Source organism: Branchiostoma floridae, chromosome 8 (assembly GCF_000003815.2).
Source record: "Branchiostoma floridae strain S238N-H82 chromosome 8, Bfl_VNyyK, whole genome shotgun sequence".
Lineage (NCBI taxonomy): Eukaryota > Metazoa > Chordata > Leptocardii > Amphioxiformes > Branchiostomatidae > Branchiostoma > Branchiostoma floridae.
In genome coordinates, this window is record NC_049986.1 from 3,707,913 (window position 1) to 3,735,283 (window position 27,371).

The 27,371-nt window shown below is 41.9% G+C and overlaps 3 protein-coding genes across 4 annotated transcripts in view; 1 reads left to right on the plus strand and 2 right to left on the minus strand.

Moving 5' to 3' along the window:
- LOC118421488 overlaps positions 1-1,920 on the minus strand; it is an 8,334-nt gene extending 6,414 nt beyond the window's left edge. Inside the window, exons 1-2 of one of the 2 annotated variants that reach the window (XM_035828799.1) lie at positions 1,647-1,920; positions 306-933 (exon numbers count right to left, since the gene is read on the minus strand). In XM_035828799.1, the coding sequence (XP_035684692.1) occupies positions 306-912 (607 nt within the window). In that variant the 5' untranslated portion in view covers positions 913-933; positions 1,647-1,920. The remainder of the gene's footprint in view (positions 1-305; positions 934-1,646) is intronic. The other variant, XM_035828800.1, reaches the window with a different exon arrangement.
- Positions 1,921-8,181: 6,261 nt separating this feature from the next.
- On the plus strand, positions 8,182-20,250 carry LOC118421489 (glutamine synthetase-like). Its single transcript, XM_035828801.1, has 8 exons — positions 8,182-8,507; positions 11,015-11,199; positions 11,681-11,842; positions 13,305-13,451; positions 17,412-17,539; positions 18,717-18,916; positions 19,213-19,368; positions 20,002-20,250. Exons 1-8 carry the CDS (start codon positions 8,407-8,409, stop codon positions 20,126-20,128), a joined length of 1,206 nt encoding a protein of 401 aa, XP_035684694.1. The 5' UTR covers positions 8,182-8,406; the 3' UTR covers positions 20,129-20,250.
- Positions 20,251-25,924: 5,674 nt separating this feature from the next.
- LOC118421490 (glutamine synthetase-like) overlaps positions 25,925-27,371 on the minus strand; it is a 6,839-nt gene continuing 5,392 nt past the window's right edge. The window contains exon 6 of the mRNA XM_035828803.1: positions 25,925-27,004. Within this exon, the coding sequence (XP_035684696.1) occupies positions 26,701-27,004 (304 nt within the window). The 3' untranslated portion in view covers positions 25,925-26,700. The remainder of the gene's footprint in view (positions 27,005-27,371) is intronic.

Consider the following 27,371-nt stretch of genomic DNA (forward strand, 5'->3'; position numbering starts at 1 on the left):
CTGTGTGGCATCATCACAACACCATTATTATCATTATCATTATTAGTGTTATCATTATCATTAATTATTAGTGTTGTTGTTGTTGCTACTACTACTACTACTACTACTACTACTACTACTACTACTACTACTACTACAACTACTACTACTACTACTACAACTACTACTTCTATTACTACTACTACTACTATTATAACTACTACTACTACTTCTACTACTACTACTACTACTGTTATTATTATTATCATTATTATTATTATCATTATTATCACCATCATTATTATTATCATCACTATTACTATTACCTTCCAAAGCGCCAATAAACCTGTTTAAGAAATATTTCGACCCTTCCTCCAGGTAGGTCCTGTGTCGAAGGAAGTAAGGCAGGTCACACTTGCGGAGCATGACGGGAATGACCTTTTTGTTTTCCTCTGTGATGTTTTTGCCCATGGCCATCTGCATTTCGAACTCGCACCACCTGCTCTTGACGAAATCTGGCGAGAGTACAAAGACAGTCTTTTGACTCTCTTCAATGGAACGTGCCATATTTTTAAAGATATCCTCTCCGAGAGGGAAATCGCGCTCGTGAAAACAGCACTTGAAGCCGTTTTCGTCCGATTCGAGCTTTTGAACCATGTCTTCCACACATGGACCATCAGCGCTGCTGTAGCAGAAGAAAACATGGTACTTCTCGTGCTCGCCGAGAGGGGGCGCTATTCCCACAATCCCGTTTGTGTCGCCGCGCTTGCCTTCTGTAGTATTCATTACTCTCGCGGCCGGGGAGGTAATATCAAGTTCCCCGCCCTCTTTGTTCTGTGCTGAGGGACAGGCAGATTTGGCCTTAGCACCATGGGGAATTTTTGCTTCCTTCACTGCAGTGCTGCAATGGCGAGGTGAAGACAGCTCACTCATACTTCAGTCAATCGATGATACCTGCAGGTTGAAAAGATGAATAAAAAGGCCTCAAATAATTAATCCAATATTGCTGTGAACGTATACGTATACGGAATGTACATTGACAAAGGAACAAATTTGTTGCTTTCTAAGTTCGACAGCACAATTTATGCTAGTATATGATATAGTTATGGAAAGGTATGCTAGAATAGCTATCTATCGTGATACATGAATTCTAATTTTTATGTGGTCTATCGTAAACATCTAAACCCACATGTGTAACAAAATGGGTCTTAAAAAGATCGGCTCCGTATCCCGAAGTACTAGCTTAATATGGCTATGTTTGATCGGATTTCGGTCTCAACAGTCTGTTATCATTTTGTATCTTCATAGCCGTTATAACCGCCGTTCGGTGTAACACACCAGCTTCGCAGGCACGCGGCGTAACGCAGCAGCTGGTTTCATACATGTAGGGAGACTATAGTACTACATAAATGCAAAATTTGGCAAAATCAATAAGGGTTCAAAATCACATACCATCTAATATCTCTAGCTTGGTTTCGGTCGGTTTCGGTTCCTCTTTTTTTTAGACAATTTTTATGAAGACCTCGGACTGAGCAACCCATAACGGAACATATCGACTGGAAAGAACCGATCATAATAAACAGTTACAGTAATATGAACAATCATATGACTCTGTAGCTCTTGTTCTCACATGTAAGAATGAATAGAGACAGCTGGAACCCACGTACCTTCTGCAGTGTGCAGAAAACAGCTGCCAAACCTCCAAATCTCAATGCATTCCGCTCTTTAGGTTTCCCCTCTCATTTTGGTCGCCAGTAGTGGTTGGAAAGCCATGAAATTGGCGCTCAAAGCTAAGTTTGGTTTTATCTTCGAACTCTAAAGTATCTCTGGTCTCTACGAGAATCCTTGTAGCTGGTAGAGTGGTTAAAGTTGTGCCAGTCGAGTTTATATTTGCTGTGTTTATGAGTTGACGCGATCGCTGCGAAGGGACCTGGGTCTAGTTGGTTTTGGTCACCAACCCGGAAGTGCGTTGTGGACGCGCATGCGTACTTGAGTAATCCTAGCCGGATAAGGTGACATGTTAGAATCTTTACAAGGCTGTATCGGGTTACTGTTACAGTCTGTCTGAATACAGCCAACATCAAATCTTGTGCAAGAGTACCTACCTCCAAAATGAGAAGATAATTAATATATAAATGAAAATAAATAGATAGATAAATGATGATTTCTGAGTGAGTGTAGCACAACGGAAGGGTGGTTGACCCCAAAGTCCTCTGTTCAAACCCGTGGATGTGCCGTCAAACTTATGCTCTTGGGAGAGTCATTTAACACGTCTTTCATGTCACTTTACTCGGGTGAAAATGAGTTCCTATCTTCGGTAGGGCCATCCCTCGGAAAAGACGTTAAATGGAGGTCCCGTGTCGAGTTGCGCCACATAAAGAGCCCTCCATCCATAGGGATCCTTAATTCCAGGTGTGGTTCAAAACTTACAGTTGTTTTGTCGCACCGTACCGAAGTTAAGACTTTTGCAAAAATCAAATATGTCGGAAACATGCGTGAATGTAGGCAATGTTAGAAGAATCGCATGACAAGTTATATGATTTTGTCAGTTATACGTATACAGGTATACGTATACAGGTATACGTTACAGGTATACTGAATGCAGTACAGTTAAAGTAAGATGTACTGTACTGTACTGTACACACACACCACGTACTGTATGATTATCGTTCCCATTTTATAACGTTTTCAACAACACCAACAATGATAACAACAAATGAAAACACGGACTACAATCGTTAAAGATATTTACCAGCTTACAACCTTGCAATCTAGAACTCGCCAAATAAATCAGTTTGCACATGCGCACTGCTGGTCCAGGAACTCGTAAGAACCCAACACTTAGTATGCGAATTAATTTCCAAGCAGATGTTGGGTACATATTATTCTACACATGTTCAGTTTCATTTGAACTTTCCAAGACAAGGCCATGTTAAGTTAATTACATGGATGACGTCTTATTGGAACCCCAAAACGGATGCGAGCGTGTGAATGAAAAAGTAGAATTTGACAAAACTGCCTTCGTAAAAAAAGTTAGACAAATAACTCACAGAGTATGGTATACTATACCGAGCAATAGACTTTTTGTATTGTTCTTTCACATCTTCTTCTTTGACTTTGGCATGTTGGAATTTACTCTCGAGCTCGGACTCTGGACATGACATCAGTATACGTTTTTATATTTCAGCCATACCATAGGTATGGTGAAATATATTGTATTCGTAATGTTTCTTTCTTTCTTTCTTTCTCCTGTCAAATTTTCAAAGCGATTCATCTCCGCCGTTTCTGGACCAAATGACTTGAAATTTGGCACAAGGGTAGAGTGGGCGAATACCCAAATGTGATTTTTCATTTTTTTTCATATCTGCTCCTTAAATGATTTTATTGAGGTTTTATTGCAACTTTTGGACCAAAACTGTATATTTTGGCCCCCTGTACCATGGTATTACATCCAAATGACCTGAAATTTGGCACAGAGGTGCTCTAGATACTTATTCAAAGGATCCATGTATAATATGTGGTATACATCACTTCAAAATGGCTCCTTAAGGAGGTTTTTGTGGGAGAGCTTAGGATAGGTAAGGTTGGAGTGCCGAGGTCAACGACCTCTAGGTCATTCTGGTGTGTCAGGGCCACAGGTGTGCCAGGTAGATCCAATTATCTACCTACCTACCTAGTCCATAGACATCCAGGTGGTTGGTGGACCAGGTAAATCCAATTAATGGCCAGCCAATGAGCGATCTTATTTTGCTGGAAGAGTCCATTGTTGGGGTGTATTTTAAAATCTACTTTTAGACTTTGGTGATAATGCCAATGTTTTTTTAGCGGTAGTGTTTTCGCACTGATCCACTTGACATAAGACTACTACTGGGACAGTCCATTTTTGCACATAGGGGGGATTTAAAAAAATCAATTTTGGACATGGGTGATGATTATATTTCAGCCATACCATAGGTATGGTGAAATATATTGTATTCGTAATGTTTCTTTCTTTCTTCTTCTTTCTTTCTTTCTCCTGTCAAATCTTCAAATCGAATCAACTCCGTCGTTCCTGGACCGAATGACTTGAAATTTGGCACAAGGGTAGAGTGGGCCAATACCCTTAGGTTTTTTTTTTCATTTTATTCATATCTGCTTCTAAAATGATTTTATTGAGGTTTTATTGCAATTTTTGGACCACAACTTTATATTTAGGCCCCCTGTACCATGGTATTACATCCAAATGACCTGAAATTTAGCACAGAGGTGCCCTAGGTACTTATTCAAAGGATCCATGCATAATATTTGGTATAAATCACTTCAAAATGGCTCATTATGGAGGTTTTTGTGGGAGAATTTTGGATTTGTGAGGTGGAAGTGCCGAGGTCAACAACCTCTAGGTCATTCTGGAAGCCACATGTGTTTCTGGTAGATCCAATCATCTACATACCTACCTAGTCCATGTTCCTCCAGGTGGTTGGGGGGGGACAAGGTAAATCTAATTAATTATTAGCCAATGAGCAAGGTTGTTTTGCTGGAAGAGTCCATTGTTGGTCAGGGGGTGTTTTTTAAAATTTACTTTAAGACTTTGGTGATAATGCCAATGCTTTTTTTAGCGGAAGTGTTTTTGCACTGATCCACTTGACATAAGGCTACTGCTGGGACAGTCCATTTTTGCACATAGGGGGGATTTTTAAAAAATTCATTTTTGGACATGGGTGATGATTCCGAATTCCATTTGTTGAATGGAACTTGACCCCACCTGAAGACTGTACCTGAGGATTCGGCAGCCAATCAGCAAGCCTGATGTAATATGGATGAGTCCATTCATGCACAGGGGACTGGGTTGCTTATTATAGAAAAGGCCATGTATTTCTGGACTTTGGTGATTATGTCAAAGTCCTATTTTAGCGGATGTATTTTTGGATCGCTCCACTTTGCACAGGGGTATAACAGGTAGAGTCCATTCTTGCAAAGGGGGGGGGGATTTCTTTCAAATTCAGTTTTGGACGGCTGATGATTCAAAATTCCATTTCTTAGCGGAAGTGTTTTTGGACTGGTCTATCTTACCCTTCTACATTGGGTGCACTTGAGTCCATTCTTGCAGGGAAGGGGGTTGTACGATTCATTTTTGCTCATACGTGTAATTAGTAGCTTAGGATGCTTAGTCATCTTAAGCAGAAGAGTTCCATTTTTGCACATGGGTGATTTTGGAATAGTCCATTGTTGCTTGGGGAAGGAGATGGCTGAAATATGCTGTATTTGCTCTCAAGCAAATGTCGGCCTTTCTAGTCTGATTTTTTTTTTTTCAATTTACAATCATTCTTGTATGATCTATCATATGGTCGATTAAAAAAATATTCGAATCTACATGGCCTAAGGTTAAGAGTGTAGGACACTCGCCTTTTGCAAGGCATCTAGAAATGTTGCAAAAACGAGTGAAGCAAACTAGCTAGACCTTACATCTGCTTGGATATCAGTATGCATGTCACGCATGAGTGTGTTTTTCAGCCTAGGAGAGGAAAGGAGAGGGCATGGTCGCCCAGCACCCGTGTATTAGTCACGCACAATTGACTCAACCGTGCCAAATTGCTCTTGTTTTCCAATGAAAATCATCGTGTTTTTTTCTGCTTGAAGTATGGAAAAATAGCAATTTATCTTCTTTGCTGTCAACCGAAGGCCTCGTTTATACAAACAGCATTTGAACTCGACTCTACAAGTTTGATAACCTTCATACAAGAAGAGGCTCTGGTTCAAGTTTCTGTTGCGTCGTCAACAAATGTACATAAAGCTTTTGTAGTATATTTTGCAGCATGAATCGTAGCATTGTGTTGCTTTAGTAACGTGCACTTTACTTTTTTCTTTTATACATGTAGGCCCACGTCACATCCTTCGTACTACCCCTGTCACATTATCCATGATCTTTCGTATCGATTGAAGATCGGCCATATTTAAGATCGACAGAGGGTTGCGCGTATTTTTCACCTGAAAACCGTCCCTGTCACATATAAGTCATACTTTGTACCTTGTACAATTGTTGTGCAATAAAGTTATTACATGTATTATAAGCGAGGACCGGGCGATTGCCGCAGAATCGTCGTCCGATTAAATTTCGCCAAACATGACAGGGGTATACACTGATCGCAAACTACTACCGAGGTCATCTTTTGGGAATATTCCTGCATACGTCGTACAACCTTTTTTGGTGACTTGTATTAGAGTCTTGCCGTCGGTTGGTTCTGTCACAGCCTGCTTGAGAACTCTTATCATGATATCAACACTATACGGCGGCAGACGTTAAATGTGACCGTTAGATTCAAAATCATGCTTGAGATGAAATAGTTGGATGGAGGGAAAAGTTTGCCTTGTATACCTATACTGTTACAGCTAGTTTATCTACATATGTGGGATCGTGTGGCATAGTGTCAGGGTGTCAGGCCCTAAACCCAGCACTCATAGGTACGAATCTTTTAAAATATCGCCGATGTTGTGCCCGCGGAAATGGCCTTTACACGATCTTCCTTACTTGGACCTAGCTCCGGTTAGGGCCGTCCTCGGATTCTCGGACGCCAAGTTAGATAGAGGTCCCGTGTTCACTAGTTTAGCCAACGCACTTATCGAAGGATAGGTGTATCTTCCCGGCGTGATTGGTTCAAAACCTACGTACAGTCCTACGACAATAGCAGTTGGTGCAGCCGCTCAATACCCTTACGATTTAGCTCCACATCTTACGATTTATGGCTGCTAGATAGCTCTATCAGAGTAAGACTTTTTTTTCAAATATTGATTTTTAAAAAAAAAGTTGCCTTCAGTATAAAATGTAAATGGCAAGGAAGGTTGAACAAACACACAGAGTATTGTAAATGCAGACATTTTCACGGTGGTTTAATGTTCACGGTTTTCGCGGTGGCCGCTTCACCGCAAATTAAAAACCACAGTAAACATTTATGCACAGTGTCACTGTAAATCATACAAAGCAGCTATAACGCAATATATACCGTAGGTTTAAAAAAGGATATTCAGGAAAACATATATACTAATGTCAGAGAATTCCAGCGGCAATTCCAACATCCAATAAAAAAGAAGAACACAAATAAAAACTCGGTATAGCATAATGCAAATGCCTTTAAGTTCACGGGATTTAATTTTGCGGTATAGCGTGAAAAAAGACTTTTCGCGGTGGTTTTAAGTTCGCGGTAGCACCATGCACGGTAGTCTCTTACTGCCATGGAAAAATGTTCGCGATGCTTTAATCACATCGATCGAATGAATTGAGTTGTTTCATTTACGTCCTGCGTAACATCATGCTGTTCTTGATAAGGCCAATGGCATGTTGATTTGATTATATGAATGACATCCGCACGCGCATCAATTTTTGTCAGTTTGAAAAAAAGTAAACGACACTGTAAATCATACAAAGCAGCTACAAAATAAGGCCATAAATGCATTGGTTGGTGAAACAAAATATCAGAAAACTGATGATAATTAATAGAATATGCATATTTATGTAATTATTAACACGGCGATGGAGTGAATATAGCGTTACACAACGTCGGTTCAATTTTGTGCATCAATCTAAAAACGAACTTTTGGACCATGCTATAACGTTAAATTGTATATAGCAGCTGAAAATAAGCAGATATATGCCGTAATGTCAAAGAATGCCATATCAAAGTGCAAAGGCAAAGTAAAAGAAGATGTGAAAAAACAAAAACGGCCCGGAAATCTATTGTTCGGTATGCATATATGCCATACTCAACGTGTTAAATCAATAGTCATTTGTTCAACCCTCCTGACCATTATATCAGAAAGAAGGCAAACGTTTTGGCAAACTGTTTTTTTTTTTTTTTTTCGCACGTTCGCATACGTTTTGGGGTTCCAATAAAATCATATAAATATGGCCTCACCCGTAAGAAATATCATTTTTAAGAGAATATCAATAACCCCCCATTCCGGACCATTAGATCTGTAGCGCATCCCTCGAGCAGACAGATTTTTAGAACGAATTCAGGTTTTCTATACGTGGGTTTCCCCACGTAACATTACGCCTGACGTCACGGAAAATCCCAACAAACGCCATCAGTATTCAAGTCGTATACTTCTCCTGCCCTTACTGACTCGCTATGGCTAGAATTCCGGGATCGAATAGCACTTCTGTGTACATACAATCTTTTACGCTTGTTGAAACACGTAATACATTCGACGGAAGGTGTTCGAATATTCGAACGCCACACGGTTTGTCGTTCGACAAATAAATTCGACCCTGAGAGTCTTCTCTCTGTATACCAGCTGAGATCAGCTGATCGTTAGTGTATACACTACTCCGGCAAACATGAACGGTTAATGATCAACCCCCTTAGAGCAGTAGAGGTCCTGCCATTTCGTCACACTCGCTTGCCGGCACACACGGAGTAGTTTCCGCGGGCAGTCAGAGGGGTTGGACCGACCATGGTTGTCTGTACGGCTATACTGGGGATTCTAAGATCCACGGGTGGGGTGGGGGGCGTGAGGAAGGTAGCGTCAAGATGGCTTACAGTCACATCTTACAGGTGAGACATATTCACGCAGTCTTTGCTACACTTTCTTGAACTTATATAGTTTTTAATTCTGTGTCTACTCAGCGATTGTAACTCTTTAGAATAAATGATTGTTAGGTTATGTGACGTAAGGAACAAGGCATGTTTACCTTTGCTGTGCTATTTATCTGTCAATCAAATGAATGTCAGCGCAGACAGTTACTTGTCATGTTTAAAACTTCTATGTAATTTGAGTTTAAAATGAGAAAGCAGACAGCTGTTGTATACTGATGATTAGTACAAGGCAGGGGTCATAGTTTAGGAACAGGATCTGGTTATGGCCATGACCGGAATGGGGTAAGTAAGTGACCCCCGACCGGCGTTTTGTGTCATTGCCACGTCCACAATATCGCTACATGCCTCCTCGCCTTCAAACAACGAAACATCCGGGATTCATTCCTATGTTGGCAACGCCGATAGGTTATTTTTAGGGATGAGAGGGGGGTGTGGCATCGTGTAGGGGGGATATCAAGGTGTAAATTTGAAGCGAAGTGGAAAAGAAGGGGCGGTTCAAGCGAAGATGACACCAGTCACGTGCGGGGATTGTCGTCACGCACTAGGGACCGTCCATTTTTGCCACGGTTACATTTTGCCCTTTCAACAGCTGTTTAGTCATTATAATCTAGTTACACCCCGTACATACTACTATGTAAACAATGCTGAAGTCAGGATAAAACTGACAGAAATCATGTCAAATATTAAAACGCTGACATTACATTCCGATCCCCCTAGAAGCAAACGTACTGTCCCTTAACAGCCGGGTTTCTCTCTACGGACCAATGCGGTCACAGAATGAATGCCTAACCTATTAACTCAACGATTACATTTGCAGTTTGTTATTTAGGATGAAAGAAAGCTTGATGCTTATACAATGAGCTGAATAATTAGGTATACATCTCTTGTTTGTTTGTTTTTGTTTTCCTTTATTTGCTTTGGACAGAAACCATGGCACAAGGCAGTGGGTTGTTATTTACTGTGTCTAAGGCACGGTATTGCAAGGCGGAACCAAAAGCTATAGTATCCGTTTTTATTTTCCAACCGAAGTCAGGTACCCGTTTTAAAATCTGGTTAAAGTTGCAAATGTCTTTTATCCCCAAGGGCACAATCTTGGGCGCAAGTTAGGGGATTAAAAGTTAACCCAGAACATCGAAGAAGCTTATACATCCAAGTAATAAGACATGCCAAAAAAGCAGTTGCTCAACCAACTGGATATGATTTTGGAAACGGTCAGACGTTTCAACTAGCATCCACTAGTTTCCGTCAGTGACACTTATACCCTTCATAGTTAGGTTATAGAAGACGAGTTTCTTCCAGATCACGTCACTGACGGAAACTAGTAGATGCTAGTTGAAACGTTGGGCCGTTTTCAAAATCGTTGTTTGTTTGAGTGCCTGCTTTTTGGCTTAACTCAGAACCTCTAAAAATGGTCCTGGGACAAGCACCCCAACCATTACGACAAAACGACGCCACCTGGCTGTAAACTGAGTGTAACTAAGGAAAAATGTATCTGTTATTTCCTCAAGAAGATTTTATCACAGTAATCTGTTTGTAATGTGGTTATTTGAAGCTCTGCGGTTACGTCGGAATTTGAAAGCTAATGACCTTGGTAAGGTCAAGCATGTTCTATCAGATGGTGAAACCGCCATGGTTAGGGACGGTTCATTCATTATTTTCAAAAGTTTTTTTTATGGTTTTCCTTGGTTGAAAGTATACGCCATCTTTTTAAAGAGAGTTCCATGAGCGCATACCTTCGCAAAGTAATTCTGGCTCATCACAACGAAAATGATTTGCAGTATTGTCTGTTATTAGCATGATTTATACGAGTGTATTACAGCCTCTTGTTGCAAAATTCCACGCCTTCTGTGTGTTAAGAACTTACAGTGAGACGGTACATGTTTAACCACGCCCCCTGAATTTCTAGACCTTACAGTATGGCGGTACATGTTTAACCACGGCCCCTATATTCCCAAACATGTTTAACAACGCCCCCTGTACTCCTAGACCTTACAGTTAGACGGTACATGTTTAACTACGCCCCCTATATTCCCAGACATGTTTAACCACGCCCCCAATATTCCCAGACCTTACAGTATGGCGGTACATGTTTAACCGCGCCCCCTGTATTCCCAGACCTTACAGTATTGCGGTACATGTTTAACCACAACCCCTGTATTCCCAGACCTTACAGTGTGGCGGTACATGTTTAACCGCGCCCCCTGTATTCCTAGACCTTACAGTATTGCGGTACATGTTTAACCACGCCCCCCTGTATTCCCAGACCTTACAGTATTGCGGTACATGTTTTACAACGCCCCCTGTATTCCCAGACCTTACAGTATAGCGGTAACGTTACATGTAAAACTACGCCCCCGGTATTTCCAGACCTTACAGTAAGGCGGTACATGTTTAACCACGCCCCCTGTATTCCCAGACCTTACCGTATGGTGGTACATGTTTAACCACGCCCCCTGTATTCCCAGACCTTACAGCGTTGCAGTGCAAGTTGGCCACAACTCCATAACGGAGAAGACCGTTTTACACAAGTACATGAGTTTACCCCAACCTGACGACAAAGTCCAGGTGTCGTACGTGTGGATAGACGGAACAGGAGAGGCGCTCAGGTACAAGACCAAGACGGTTAATTTCGAGCCAAGCAGCCCCGAAGGTAACGGTCATTTTGTAATCAAACCCGCATACTGTCACAAATGTGAAAAATTAGGAATAGCTCTAAACTTGCCCAATACAGTACTAGTGAAGTACTACCTCAGTACTACCTCTGTCTCACTCTTTCTCTCTCTCTGTCTCTCTCTCTCTGTTTTTCTCTCTGTCTCTCTTTCTCTGTCTCTCTCTCTCTCTCTCTCTCTCTGTCTTTCTATCTCTCTCTGTCTCTCTGTTTCTCTCTCTCTGTCTCTCTCTCTCTCTCTGTCTCTCTCTCTCTCTCTCTGTCTCTCTGTCTCTCTCTCTCTCTCTCTCTCTCTGATTCCGCCGGGTGTTTTTAGGCCTTCCAAGAAATGTCTTGCTCATCTGCGTATACTTTGGGTATTGCCGATGCTGTATTACTAGATATAAACCCAAAATTTTATTGTTTCATATAATGGGAGGTCTTAGTGTACAGTTGGCGTTAAAAATTCTTTTTTTTTCTCCAGAACTGCCACAGTGGAGTTTTGACGGCTCGAGTACAGGCCAGGCGCAGGGCCACAACAGCGACAGATATCTCCAACCAATCGCCATGTTTAGAGATCCTTTTAAACTGGGGAAAAACAAACTGGTGTTGTGTGACGTGTACGACCAGGATATGCAGCCGGCAGGTTTGGAAATGCTCATTTCTTTAAATTCATTCTCGTACGCAGAGACATCCAACGGCGTCAGCAAACCGCCTTTTGACTGTCGCCTTTTGACTGCACTCTGCTATCTCAACCGTCACCATCAGTTCCTGACCGCCCTGCTTATCATTATTAACGAGTCTACCCTTATATATGCGAGATCCCTTTTAAAAACTGAAAGGCATATTCTCTGATTGGCTGACATCTGGTTTGTAGCGACGCCTACAGGAACTGATGGTGACGGTTGAGACAGCAGAGTACAGACAAAAGGCGGTTTGCTGGCGACGTTAGATGTCTCTGTGTAGGAGAATGTTTAAAATAGGAAGTGATGAAAATAGCTTGAGCACACTACATGTAAGTAGCAGTTACTCAAGCAACTGGATATGATTTTGGAACCAGTTAGACTGTTCAGGTCTTCTCCTCCCTTGCATATCAAGTTTGAGTATAAATATCTTCTTCGAAAGATCAGCTCAGAGTAACTAAAGGTGCACTCTCATTGCACTTGCGTCACGCTTGCGTCACTGCGGGGTTCAAAAGAAACTCAAAAATTTCAGAGATAAAAGACGATTTTTTTATTACTTTTTTTGTATTTTGGTGTCTTCTAAGTCAAACCTTTACGTACACGTATTACGCAATATCTAAGATTATAAAAAAAATCGTAAGAAAAATGACAAAACAGTGACGCAGTGAACGCTCCCAGCAGGGACACAAGCTTGACGCAAGTGTGGTGAGAATGGACCTTACGAAAAGGTAGTGGATGCTACCTGAAACGTCTGACCGTTTTCAAAATCATATCCAGTTGCTTGAGTAACTGTTTTGGTGTGCCTTATTACCTGGAGTACGTACACTTTTTAACATCATCGACAGGATTCGTAGTACCTGGCCAAATGGAATGATTACGTAAAGCTAAGGGCACAACCCGTCGTACGTGCAATTTGTCCGTACGTTTTTTTGGGAGGCCACGTCCGCCACGTATTTCTGAAATGTTCAGGCTGTTCAGGGCAGTCGCGTCGCCCGTACTGGCACGTAGGGGGGCGAAACCGCAGCCCGATGGCACAAAATGTTTTGCCTGCCCGTATAAAGTTCTACGGCGTGTCTGCGTGCTCCAAAATCATTTGGATTCCCTACGAGTTCATACGGAGGCGGTACTTACCACTTACGGATCCCCAAAAATTGCCCACGTTTTGGCACGTAGACAGCACGTATTTGCACGTACGCCGGGTTGTGCTCAGTTAGCTTACGACACCGCCTTTTACCTCCCCAACCGAAGTGATGTACTCAGTTTTGCATCTGTGTGGAGTTGGGAATGTGGTGTTAAGTGCAATTCCAAAGGGCGCAAGATTGGTAACATGAAAGGAATCGAATCAATCAATCAATCAATCAATCAATCAATCAATCGAACAGCTGCAATCGAATGATTCTGCCATTTCTTGTTCTTCTTGTTCAGAGAGTAACAGAAGAAAGTCGTGTATGGACGCGATGATTCCCGTGATGCACCAGGAGCCATGGTTCGGAATGGAGCAGGAGTACACCTTACTGGATGTGGACGGACAACCCTTCGGCTGGCCTAAACGGGGCTTCCCCGGCCCGCAAGGTGAGGAAGTTGTCTTTTTCTGTCTCCGCCCCCCCCCTCTCTTTATCTCTCTCTCTGCCACTCTCTCTCCATTTCTCTGTCACTTTGCTTCTCTCTCTCCGTTTCTCTTCCTCTGTTTGTCTCTCTGTGCCTCTTTCTCTCTCCTCATTTTCTCCCTCTTTCTTTCTGTCTCTCTGCCCCTCTCCCTCCCTTCCTGTCTCATTCTGTCTCTCTCAGTCTCTCTCTCTCTCTCTTTCTCAATCTATCTATCTATCTATTCATCCATCTATCTATCTCTTTCTCTCTACTCTCACTCACTCACTCATGCACATCTACGAACACGCATTCCATTCTTCGTTCGTCCTGGCTCCTTTTTCTTTCTTCTGTTTCACCAAAGGCCGGATACTTCCATATTAATTTGTCTCTTTCTTCCTCCTTATATTTCGCCTCTCCTCCCTCTTCTTACATCTTCTTTCCTTATTATTATTATAGAATCTTATCTGTGTCATAGTACAATGCCAAACTTTCTACTGAACACAAAGGCACACACCCTAAGACGGACAAATAAAAAAAAACCCTTTCTTCAAGGCAATGTTTAGAATTAAGTGTTTATACTTCCGAGACAGCTGTTGCTGCATTAGTGGATCTCTTCAGATGTCGCACTCTTAGGGTACCGAGTGGAATTTAGAGAGTTTCTGGTCTCGCCATGGAATGAGGCATATATGCATGCGTGTCTAAGGGAAATTCTAAAGACCTCATGAAAAACCGGTACAATGTCCAAGTGGCGTAATGTTCGCTTTTCAGTCTGTAGTCCAATCCTTAGTCAAGTCATACCAAAAACTTGCTAGCGCTGCTTCTCCGCCTAACACTCAGCCTTTTGGAAATAAAAGGTGTCATAATAGCAGTTGAACACACCCGCCACTACTAGTGGACTAGCCCCCTGCTGTAATGATTGCACAAAAGGTGTGTGCCCAAGGATACTGAAACGGAGATGAGCGCCGCCCAATACCCCATTTGGGTGCAGGAAGGAGTTTAACTCAAGCTAACAGAAAAAAAATCTGATAACAAAAACACCACTGCGTTTGAATATAGAAGCCTTACTATGCAGTTGATACGATAAAGCCAATGTACGTTGGAGTTGTTTTCTTCAATGACATTGGGTAAATTAGTTTGATCCAGGCCTCAACAACCTTGAAGAAAGCGTTTGGCAAATACACCCTCTCCCCCCACACCAAAACATCAAATGAATTGTCTCCTTTGAATCAATGTTCTTGTTGATATTTGATCACCTGGGTAAATGACAGCATTGTTTCTGCCTGGCTATTTCTAAATTCTACTCTTTGTCTTGGGCAAAGTCCAGTCAGGTGCCATGCGCCGAGCACGTGAAGTCTAGCCGTGACGGCTGGTGTGTACGTAAGTGGGCCCTACAGCACGTTCGGCTAGAGTTCAGGAGTTCAGTCCAGGACACGAACACGTATAGACCGATCCTGACTGTCTATTTCAATTAGAAATTCAACCAATAATAGCATGGCAATTAGGGGCTCGACCAATGAGAGAGTGGCTGTATGTCCGCCAAATATTTGCACTTCAGAGGTAGGTGGATTGTTAACAGAACAGGCAGTTTTTCGGGGCATCTTTAGTGACTATTCTGTTACTATTGTCAATATCCGAACAAACAAACAAACAAACAAACAAATATAGACACTAGACTTGCTTTTCTTACTTTGCATCATTATCCTTCTGTTTAATTGACATGATTGAAGTCACACTATAATCAACGAGGAAACGATATTCATTTAGGACACTATTGATTGGTAAAGTAAGGAATGCTAAGAATGACGTTATAAGAAAACATAGCAAAACATAACGTTACAGTAATGGAATATAATATTGCACGTTTCAAACGACAACGCAAACACTTGTGAAAATATAACCTCCATGAAATTTCATGGAGGTAAAAACAAAGGTAACCAGTCCGTAAAATAGTCATATCACAAGAGTAAGAAAATTGTTTGATGTACTGTGATTGAATATGGTCATGACATATGGTCTCACAACCCGCGGCCGGCATTGTGGTTGTGTAATAAGTCAACAAAACCTTACTCAGGTCATGTACTAGTAGATTGTATATCTCTGAGGCAGCGATTTATGGCTGACTTTTGTACACCACAGATGCGCGAAGGGTATAGTGCGGGGACGTCCATGAGTCATGAGTCTTTGTTGAGCTTGCTCTTAAAATAAGGAAACCTGATTTGATGTTTCATCAAATCTGAACATATTTTTGCAGTTTTTAAGAGCAAGCTGCTAGAGGGCCCAAATATACATCTTCCTTATATCATAAGCTATCTGCTACCAAAAAATCAAGGCCATAGCATGTCCAGGTCAAAATATACAAAAATGGAAAATCTGCTGCAGTACAAATGTCACATACTAGGGCCCCCCCAAATCGACCTTGGCCTTCGTCTTCCCAACACCTACCCACATACCATATATATTTCGCAGTCCATTTTCTTTGAATGTTACTATTATTATTGCCGAAAAATCACGCGATATTCCTACCAATATAGTGCATATGTAGACACTACAGGGCTCGAAATACTTTTTTCTGCAAACCTGCGCAGGTAACATTGAAAATTACCTGCACCAGACAACTTTTACCTGCACTACTTTGAATGTAGGAAGAATGGATCATACTAAATTTATACAGGAACTATTGCTATATTTTCTTTTATACTATATAGATAGTAAGGCCATGTTGATTTGATTATATGGATGACATCCTCCTGGAACTCCAAAACTGATGCGAGCGAGCGAATAAAAAAAAAGTTTGGCCAAAAAAAAAAAGTTGCCTTCAGTATGAAATCAAAGTGGCCAGGAAGGTTCAACATAGGACTAAACACACATAGTATGGTATACCAACAGTTAGGTGTAGGGACCAGTACATCATATGGGTGCAAAACATTTTTTTTCTTCTTGGACCAATCCGAAAAAAACAGACCTGAAAAAAAAACAGAGGAACAGGTTTCGCCAATTACAAAATGGACACACTATGTCGGCAGGCATTTGGGGTCTTACCGGGGGCCAAGAAGACAACAAGAGCGAAGTCAAGTAGAGTTTATAGTCAATTGCACCAAGTTTCTACAGCCAAAGGTACAGAGACAGATAGCCTTTATTACATGGAGATGGGATTTTAAAATGCAGTGGGAGTCCAATAATCCACCAAACAGATTCCTTTGTAGCAAAATTGACCAATTACCATTGTTTTCAGTATTGCCAGTTCTCAAGTTTCCACAGACAATCAGGTCCAGGTTCATGTCCGGACCTAGAAATGATCCTCTGGACCTGAATTTTCTGTACTGGTACCTCCCCCAACCAACAATAGATTTTTTTTCTTTCTGTCCTTTCACATCTTATTCTTTGACTTTAGATTCATTTTGGCATTCTATGGCATTAGTTATCTGTTTTCTGATACTTTTTTTTCAATCTACGGAATATTTGTGCTCATTTTACAGCTGCTTTGCACAATTTATTGTGTGGTCGAAAACTTTTTTTTTTTTTTGGAAATGGCCGAAAATTGGTGCGAGCGCGGATGTCATCCATATAATCAAATCAACATGGCCTAACAGTCAATGCAGCCAATAACAATGCATATACATCTACATCATAGGACATTTATGTCTTAAACCAAGGAGGGAAACCCAGTACATGGACCAGTGCAGGTTTGGTGCGGACACCAGAAATACCTGCATAGCTCCAATTTTACCTGCATATGCAGGTGGTATTTTGATCCCTGCACTATTATGATACAGCGAATGATAGAAGAACTTTATTGCGCAACGATCGTACACGGTACAATGTATGGCAAAAAAAGAAGAAACAAACTTATCATCCTAATTACTAAAACAAGTATTAAACATATAGTACATATGCAGATGATGAATATAGAATGAAATTTGATATACAATGTATGTTGTTCCCTAGGTCCGTACTACTGTGGTGTGGGTGCAGACCGTGTGTTCGGACGGGACATAGAGGAGGCGCACTACCGGGCATGTCTGTACGCAGGCATAGATATCTCAGGGACCAACGCCGAAGTCATGCCTTCACAGGTCAGAGTCACAGTGTGATACCCATGTTCACCTTTATTCGCGCGGTAACCAATATCCGTTGTCTAGAAGAAGAAAAAACAGGGTATTTGGGGATACCAAGTCGACGGACCGTGGTGCAATATTTTGAAGAAAACAAACTGCAATATTGGGAAAATATTGCAATTTGAAACCGCCGTCCATTGACTTGATATCTCTAGATACCCATTTTTTTAAAGCAACAGATATAGGTTACCCCATGGATAAAGGTGAATTGCGTTACAGATGTACGATCTACTTTTGATCCTTGACAAAAATATTCCTTTTTCATTCATACCATCTCTTGTCGGGTTTCTATCCGATTAAGACAAGAAATGCTTTTTGAAAAAAAGCTGGTAAAGCAACCTGAAATAATGTCCTAAGTATTTGATCAGTCGAGATAAACATTAAAACTTCTCGGATGCCGTTTAGATTGCATTGAAGTTTGAAAGCAAATGGATTAATGTCAAAGCATCACTGCACTGCGCAGTCCCTTGCCGTCTGTCTGGCTAGAATCGCGTAATGCTTGATGGGATAAAAAGCGTCCCCAAGCGATCCATTGCATCTCCGCAACATGACCTCCCGGAAAAGGTGACAGTCTCTCAACTTATCTAATGGTTGGCATATTTATGCAAATATATGCAAAGTTTGAGTTTCAAGTTCTTCCTGGGAGGACTGGCAGGGTTTACACACGCGATTTTGATAAACAAATAGATGTTTAGAAGTCAAAAACACGCTGAATTCTCGTACCATAATAAGTCTCTCTGCCGGCCAATGTTGGGTGTCTGTCGAAGTATGTGTGAGCAAATTCGGCTGTCACAATTCTGCCTAAATTCAAAGATCCATTTGGAGATTACGTAAAATAATGTAAAATTACTAATGATTTTTAGACGTCACAAACACACTGAATTATCGGTACCACAGTCGGTCTCTGGCTGCCGACCAAGGTTGGATGACACATCCGACGAAGATCAAATTTATGACAATTAGAAATCAAATTTGAATGTAAGTTCAACTGTGACGGGTCATTACAACTTGAGAAGGATCAGAGGATTGATCGAAAGCTTGTTGGTAATCGCTTTATTTTGTGTACGGATATAAAGTGTTAAAATTGTAACATAGAAATCAAATTTTCAAATAATGATCTTTCCGTTTTCTGCAGTGGGAGTACCAGGTCGGGCCGAGTGTCGGTGTGGCCCTGGGTGACCACATGTGGATGGCACGGTTCCTACTGGACCGGGTAGCGGAGGACTTCGGCGCCGTGGTCAGTCTCCACCCGAAACCCGTGTCTGGCGACTGGAACGGCGCGGGAGCTCACATCAACTTCAGCACTAAGGCCATGAGGGGAGACGGCGGCCTCAAGTACGTAGGACCAAGACATTAGCTGTTCAAATAAATCAGATCAACATTGCGTCAAGTATGGTGCGACTCGCTGTACCCGATCCCGAAACGGATCTCGTATTTACTATGACGTCAGGGGCAGAAATTGAGCTAATCACCAAAGTATGATTTGTAAGATAAAATATTTTCTTTGAGCAAATAAAGTTAGTATATTATGTACATACGTTTTTGAATGGTTCTTCAGTTTGTTGCTAAAGGTCAAGAAATGTGTCATTTTTAAAAAATTACTTTAATACCACGCACATGTCTATTTGCAGATTTATAACAGAAGCCTGTGAGAAGCTGGCGGCTCGCCACAAACACCACATCGGGAAATACGGCAAGAACAACGAGCTGCGTCTGACCGGGCTGCACGAGACCTCCAGCATGGACCGCTTCTCATTCGGTGTGGCGGATAGGAGCGCCAGTGTGCGGTATGTTGAAGTACTGCAGTTTGTTTCACCTAGATATCGCACGTTTTAATGCGAGCCATTGAAAATATCACATATTTGAACAAAGTGTCGGCAGAGACAAATGGGATATTTATTACCTTCGATAAAAGGTTATGTCTTCAGTGTGTGTGTGTGCATGTCGCGGTGTGTGTGTGTTTGTGTGTGTGTTGTGTTTGTGTGTACGGTGTGAGTGTGTGCGCGCGTATGTGTGTGTGTGTGTGCGCATGCGTGTGTGTGTGCGCGCGCGTATGTGTGTGTGTGTGCGTGTGTGTGTGTGTGTGCGTGTGTTTATAGTTGACCAGCATAACTCCTCGGTGCCTGAATGGATTGTATTGATATTTGGTACGTGATAGTGGGTCTTCCTGAGAGCTTACATCGATTTTGAGCTTGAAATTGATTTGGCATTCTAAAACACATATTTGCTCGTTTTGCAGCCGCTTTGTACAATTTAAAGTATGGTTAACAATTCTTGGCGGACGGTAACTGACGGAAATTGATGCGTACGGCGATGTCTTCGCTACAATCAAATCGACATCATGAAAGCTACCGTCAATAATTCATTTCAATACTCATTATTTAGTCTTTTTATTACAACGCCGTCTTTGTGTGTACTAGGATACCAAGAGCCGTGCAGGATGCCGGGAAGGGCTACCTTGAGGACCGCAGACCGGGGTCCAACTGTGACCCATATGCCGTCATAGAGGCGCTGGTCCGGACCTGTCTTCTGGACGAAGTGGACTAGGGTCGTAAGCCTGTCGTACTATCCCCCTCACATTAAGCGAAAATCGATCGGACGACGAGTCTGCGAGCTCTGAATTACGAGGAGGTATGACCCTGCTGCCGACGAAGAAATGGCAGAGTTCCTCCCTTCCCGTCGGGGTCATGCCTCCTCGTAATATAGAGCTCGCAGACTCGTGGTCTGATCGATTTTCGCCTAATGTGAGGGGGGTATACCAAGGACGTCCTTCGTCGTGCGATTTTGATGTTGTAGACTTTTTTTTCAGAAACAGCCTCCAACAGGACTTATCTCATCTAAGACTAAGCCTTTTTCATAACAGCATAACTTCAAAATTGTACGACACACGCACGACTATCCCAGGAGAGCCGTTAGTTTGAAGTCGTGCGACAACCGTGCGACCAATGTGATAGTGAGAAAATGTTATGTAATAGCGAGCGAGCGGAGAAAAGATTCGTTGTTATATTCGTAAAATAAGAACAACTTGAATGAAGTACATGTGGTAAATTTCTTTCAGATTAAAATGAATATTTTGTGACTGTATAATAGTAGTTGATGAGTGTAATGAATACTTTAATGAGCTATTAAAATTAGTTGTAAGCTAAGGTCGACAATATAGTAATCTTTGCAAAGAAGACGGTGGCTACTGACGTTGTGACAGCCTATTTCGCAGACATCTAGGAACGGCGGTGTTTGTTTTTTTGGTATAGTGCTGTATCGCGGTTTCCAATTGGCTAAGTTTTTTTTAATGCTGGAAAGGGGACTTTCGCCGAAAAAAATCCCTTTCTCAGCATAGAACACCTTAGACCACATTGAAAATTCCGAACCAGCGCCCCCACCCCCAAAATAAACGCCACTGCAGATGTCTGCGAAGGAGGTCTGGGCTAAAGTTGCGACGTCATCGTTCAGTTAGTGCAAATACCGCCTTTGAAACACACCTTTAATACATGTATATGCATGTTTTGAAACCGCTTGGACGTCAGAAAAATACATATTATGTAGATGTTATGCTTTAATACCTTTGTGTAAACGGAAGGATGATATCGCATGGAATATCTGTTCTATCTGAAGCACTTTCTTGACAAATTCTGTTACGCGTACAATACTAGTATTCCATTATTTGCTGATCCACATTTATACGGTAGATGCCAGAGTAGGGAACTAGTCAACAAAATGACATGTACCATGCCCGTGGAAGTTGCAAGACATCAATTGGACCAAAATGTGTATTACTGTATTTTCGTGCCATATTTGTATGATGTACTAATTCTGTACTAATAAAGAGGATATTTGTTGTGGTAAAGTAAAAGCTTTTTTGCCATGTGTACAGTAGAAGGCAGTTAATGAGGGTCTGCATGGGGAGTTCCGACAACGATTTACGCTGAATTTAAAATAACCCCCTACGTATTACGCTAAATCAAGGAAGGCAATTACGCTAAATTTGGTCGCCTCGCTACGAATTACGTAGATAAGATGGTTTTCCCTACGAATTACGGGAAATAAAATTGGCTGCCTACGCCTTACGTAAAAGAGCATGCAGACCCTCTTCAATTGCACAGCGGATTATCACACACCTCTGTCAAACAATTGCACGGAATCCCCAAATCTCACAGCCATGTGGTCCGGATCCATCAGGTAACTTCGCATTAGTGCACCAGCCGGATAATTTCAAGAAAAACGCTGGCAAATGGGGTGTGCAATTAAACAGCTTCAAGTTCAATCATGGGCGATAGGCCATCGAGTTTTTGTCGAAATCGCTGTTGCTTTATTTTTGCGCATACACTCAACACACACTGTATACAGTACTACTGTACTGTGTACTCAGTCCATTGAATCAAATAATAAACAAGATGCTGAGCTTGAAAGACGCGCTGTGTACGCCGAACTCCGTCTGCTGCGACGTTCTAGATCACAGGGATAGTTCGCGCAAAGGCCGACGGGAGTAGAACAGTTTCGCAGTTGGTTCCGGTTCGGAATTTCAAGTGTCCAGATATCTAAGTAGTCCGTAAGAATAAGACGCAAATCAGAGGTTGTCTCCATAGTTTTGGCTCTAGATTTTTCGGCTATCGCTTTAGAAGTCTATGATCTTTTATACTTCTCCAAATGCTTGTTGTTCGTAGCGTTTATGGTGTCGGAGAATTTATCGTGCGGCGAACACTTCCTGGTATTAGTGCGCGCGATAGCGGTAAAGCGTTTCGTCGCCTGATTACCCAGATTACCCAGATCATACGTTCTATGTGCGTTTTGGGTGTTTTAGCGCCATCGGAGCTTGCGGAAAACGTATCGGATAACTTTTTTTCCTTTTTACCCAGTATACAGAAGAAGTCTTGACCTTCATTGCCATATCAGTCATTATCCCAGGAAATTCGTTTTTTCCGTGTAGCGGCCTGTAAAAAATGGCCCCAAATTAGCAATTTTTGGATGAAAAGCATATATTTTTGATGGTTTTTACCAAAAATAACGTTTCTACAGAAAATGTCAAATGAGTCTGTCGGTCAGCGAGAACACACCCTTTTCCATCGGAAACATTGAATTATCCGAAAAAACGATGTTTTGAGAAGCGTTAGTGCTTTTCTCAGAGACAGTCAAATCGGCCCCAACTCCTTAAAAAAACTCCGAACCGGAACCAGTTGGCTCGAACGCGTTCGCGAAGCCCTGCTCGAACCGATGAACCACCAAGGGGGCTAACTTCTCTAACCATAGGCGGTAGGCCATCGAGTTTTTGTTGAAATCTGTATTAGTTTGCTGTAATAAAAATCTGACTCCACGGAAAGATTCCCGAGAATCGTACACTTATTACACACACGGTGTACTCGGTCCACGGAAAGATTCCCGAGAATCGTCATACACTTACACACACCATGCACTCGGTCCACGAAAAGATTCCCGATCGAGAATCGCACACTTACACACACTGTACTCGTCCACGGAAAGATTCCCGAGAATCGTACATTTACACACACTGTGTACTTGGTCCACGGAAAGATTCCCGAGAAACGTACACTTAGCGGTTACACGAACTGTCGATTCCAAAGAATCGAACAGTTGCCGAAATCACCCGAAGTTTGCCGAACACCGACTTCCGAACGCTTTGGTGTTAGGAACAATAATGAATAGGTAGGAAACGCCGTTTCAAAAGCCCTTGTTTAAGGCGAACTGCCGCAGTGAAATAAAACACGTCGATACTACTTATTATCTGGGTGTTACTTACTAGCTATGTGAGATTACTTGGGACACAACACCTAATAATAAAGAAGATATGCAACATTTTGTAAAGTCAGATTTCCGGGGAACAGCGTTACCAGCAGTACCATATCTAGCCGCTAGAGTCGCTGCTGCACAAGACTATTACATCATTGCTAGCCAATCAGAGAGACGCGAGACTCAGATTTCCCGCCAAAGTTTCAGTGAACCAAGTACACACCGCGTGTTTTATAGTGTAATAGTGTAGTGTATGATTCTCGGGAATCTTTTAGTGGACTGAGCACACAGTGATGCCAATGATTCTCGGAATTCTTTCAGAGAGAGTGTGTCAATGTATAATTCTGGGGACTATTTCAGAGGACCGAGTACACTGAGTGTGTGGAAGTCAGTGTATGATTCTCAGGAATCTCTGTGGAACGAGTACACACTGTTTGAATCCATAAAGTCTGATTTTAGTACGACAAAGTAAATGTAATACTGATTTCAACAAATACTCGATGGCCTATCGGCTTTGGTCAAACCAGCCACGTTGAAAACTATTCCCATGTAAAAGCCGAGAAGTCCCAGATCCACCATAGAACCGTGGTTCTAACTCACTTTTCCTGCTGGTCACCCCTATTGGTAACGCTCTTGCCGGGTAGCATTTCCTACCCAGTCATCTTTATGTAGTTAGAGAAGTTAGCCCCTTGGCGGTTCATCGGTTCGAGCAGGGCTTCGCGAACGCGTTCGAGCAAACTGCGAAACTGTTCTACTCCCGTCGGCCTTTGCGTGGTGAACTATCCCGTGATCTAAATTTAGAACGACGCAGCAAACGTAGCTCGGAGTACACAGTGCGTCTTTCAAGCTCAGCATCTTGTTTACTATTTGATTTAATGGACTGAGTACACAGTATGGTATTACTGTATACAGTGTGTGTCGAGTATATACGTACAAAGATAGCAACAGCGATTTCAACAAAAACTCGATGGCCTATCGCCCATGCTCTAACTACATAAAAGTGACTGGCTATTCATTATTGTTCGGAAGTCGGTGTTCGGCAAACTTCGGGTGATTTCGGCAAGCGTTCGTATGTGTGATTCTTTGGAATCGACAGCGTGTTTGTGTATAACCGCGCTAAATGTAAGATTCTCGGGAACCTTTCCGTGGACTGAGTACACAGTGTGTGTAAGTGTACGATTCTCGGGAATCTTTCCGTGGACCGAGTACACCGTGTGTGTAATAAGTGTACGATTCTCGGGAATCTTTCCGTGGAGTCAGATTTTTATTACAGCAAACTAATACTGATTTCAACAAAAACTCGATGGCCTACCGCCTATGGTTCAATTGTACTGTTGTATAGGCTTCTGCATTTATGATAACAACCGCATGGTGTCGTTGCTGTACCAGTAAAGTGTGCTGACGAAGCACCCACTACCAGATAGGGGAGGGGGGGGCAATCCGCTAGAGCGAGAGATTTTGTAAACATATGGGCTACGTTTTACTCAGATTATGTCACTGTGTCAAAAGAATAGGAGGTTTGATCTCGAAAAACTTAACTTAGGACACAAATTAAGGTCTTTCTTCTGAAGAGAATGCTTATCGTGCTACTAGAATACCTACATGTATGTTACATAGGTGTAAGCAGTGACGTATCACCTGGTGACGTATAAAACGTATGTGTTCCTCGTAACGTTACGTGTACACAATGTATACCAAAACTTGACAGAGCCGTTTGTCTAGTACTACAGTATCTTGCTTGGCGTGGTGTCTACCAGAATATCTACGCTAGCTACAGTAAGAGTAATTTATTTGTCAGAGGAGTTTGGCCACCACAGGGTTTGACCGTATAGGACGACACCAGCCGCACCCGTAGAAATTATAACCTTCCCATAGACTAACCAATTATTTTCATTTTCGCTAATTTCTGTGAAAACGCCTATATGTTTACGTACAGATAGTGCGTCACGTCTAGATAGTACGTCCTGTTTCCAAACAGTTAACTGTTTGTTCAAGGCCATTATATTACGTGCGAAAAGCAGTTGTTTTCAAATTACATCGACATCCAAATAATAAGGTACGCATCAAATAGTCTCTACCAGACTCCGGATCGCTGGAAAATCGTAGAAATGGAACAAATAGAGAGGAATATAACCGGCCAGGGAACAGGTCGCGTTACTGTTGCCTAGCCGGCTATATTCCTCTGGCCGGCATACTCCTCTATTTGTACCATTTCTACGATTTTTTCCAGCGACTCGGAGTCTGGTAGAGACTACGCGTCAAACATCAGTAACCAAGCAAATGGCTTTGAAAAATTTGTAGAAAATTAAACTATTTAAAACGCACTTAGTTCGTTTGACTGATGTTAACAATTACGCAGTTTGGTGACATTCCTATGGTGCCAAGGCCTTCAATTGTTGTCCTATGCCTACTGACGTCATATCCGGTTATAACCACGTCTTTTACTTCCTGTAGGGCTTGTCCGTTGTGATTTGAATTCTCCAAAGAAAGTCACATTAATAGTTACCAGCATTCTTCCATTACAAGCAACACTGTACTTACTATGCCCTAACAACTTACTTTAAATTGTGCCATGATACAAACACAACAAAGGCATTTACATCTTTTTGTTTCAACTGTTTATTTCAGAGTTCAATCAAATGACTTGTCGGAAAGTAAAACTATCCTACACATAGTAAAATAAATACGCAAAACTGTAGAGCCAGATGCAGAATGGCAAAGCCAAACTTGGATACACAATTGCTATATGAATCTTCATTGCTTAACATAGTAAAACCCCAGCTTAACTTCCTAGCAATGCAGTACCTTTTTTGGATTTGCAGGAAGTAGCAACAGTTCTATAGAGTCAATGTTCTGGACATGCCAGACTGCAGTATAAAGGTGATACACTCAAGAATTACCGCTACACAAATATATTTTGTACTCAATACAGACTGCCATACATTAACAGTAGTTCCCAAGTGTACAGTTATTCAGTGGACCTTGAAAGGTCATCTTTGGATGATATACAGTTGACAACAAACACATAGCCCCCCTGCAAATTGTCAATCTGAGGTAATGTACATGGCCTACTTACAAGTTTTTTGCGATCTCCCAACCCAGAACAATATTTACAAGATATTCCCCTTTCTTCTTACTCTCCTATGAACACACATTTTCTGGTCCCATTTCAACTTTCGTAAAGGTAAAATAGACACTTTGAGTGTTGTGGCCTTCAAAACAATTCTGTACCCGTTAAATCAAAACCTTAACTTCAATTGGGCTGTTCAAAATCCCACATTGTTGACCAGGTGAATGTTCTTACAGTGATCTTTTTTCTAAAAATACTGGTGACATGATTGGAGATAGCTTTTATAATGTTCCTAACACTGAACCGTTTACTGCTTCTTATCTGTCTCCCCCAGGACGACTGTACGCACGATCGCTTCTGTTACGAGGTACGGGTCGCAGTTGGACGAGGGGCGGCGGTCCTCTAGGTAACCGCAGCCATCCTCGCCCACGTGGCGGGGTATTCTGATGCTGGCGCCGCGGTTGGCCACTCCGGCGGAGAAGTCGTGGATGCTGGAGGTCTCGTGTAGACCGGTCAGACGGCGAGCGTTGTCGGCACCCTGCTTGGGATCGTACATGGCGATGTGGTACGCATGTCTGTGGGACAATCTCTCGATGGCGTCTTCAATGTCCCTAATAAAACAAGTCAGTCTGGTTAGGCATCTATCACCTCAATAGACATAGTATCAATCAAAGTACCTTCAATGAAAGAAGAAAAAAAATGCAGTTACAAAAGGTCACCTCCACTGCCAATTTACTTTTAGTGGAAGGCCATGTTGATTTGATTTGATATTTTTGTCAGTTTCCACACTAAGTTTTACCAGACTGTAAATAAATACTAAAAAGCAGCTGTAAAATGAGCGAATATCTGCCAACAAATAAAAAAAATACCTTGGAAAACAGATGCGGATGTCATAGAAAGCCAATTTAAATTCTCAAGTCAAAGAACGTGTCCCAAAACCAAATGAAAAATCTACTATTCAGTATACCACAATATTCT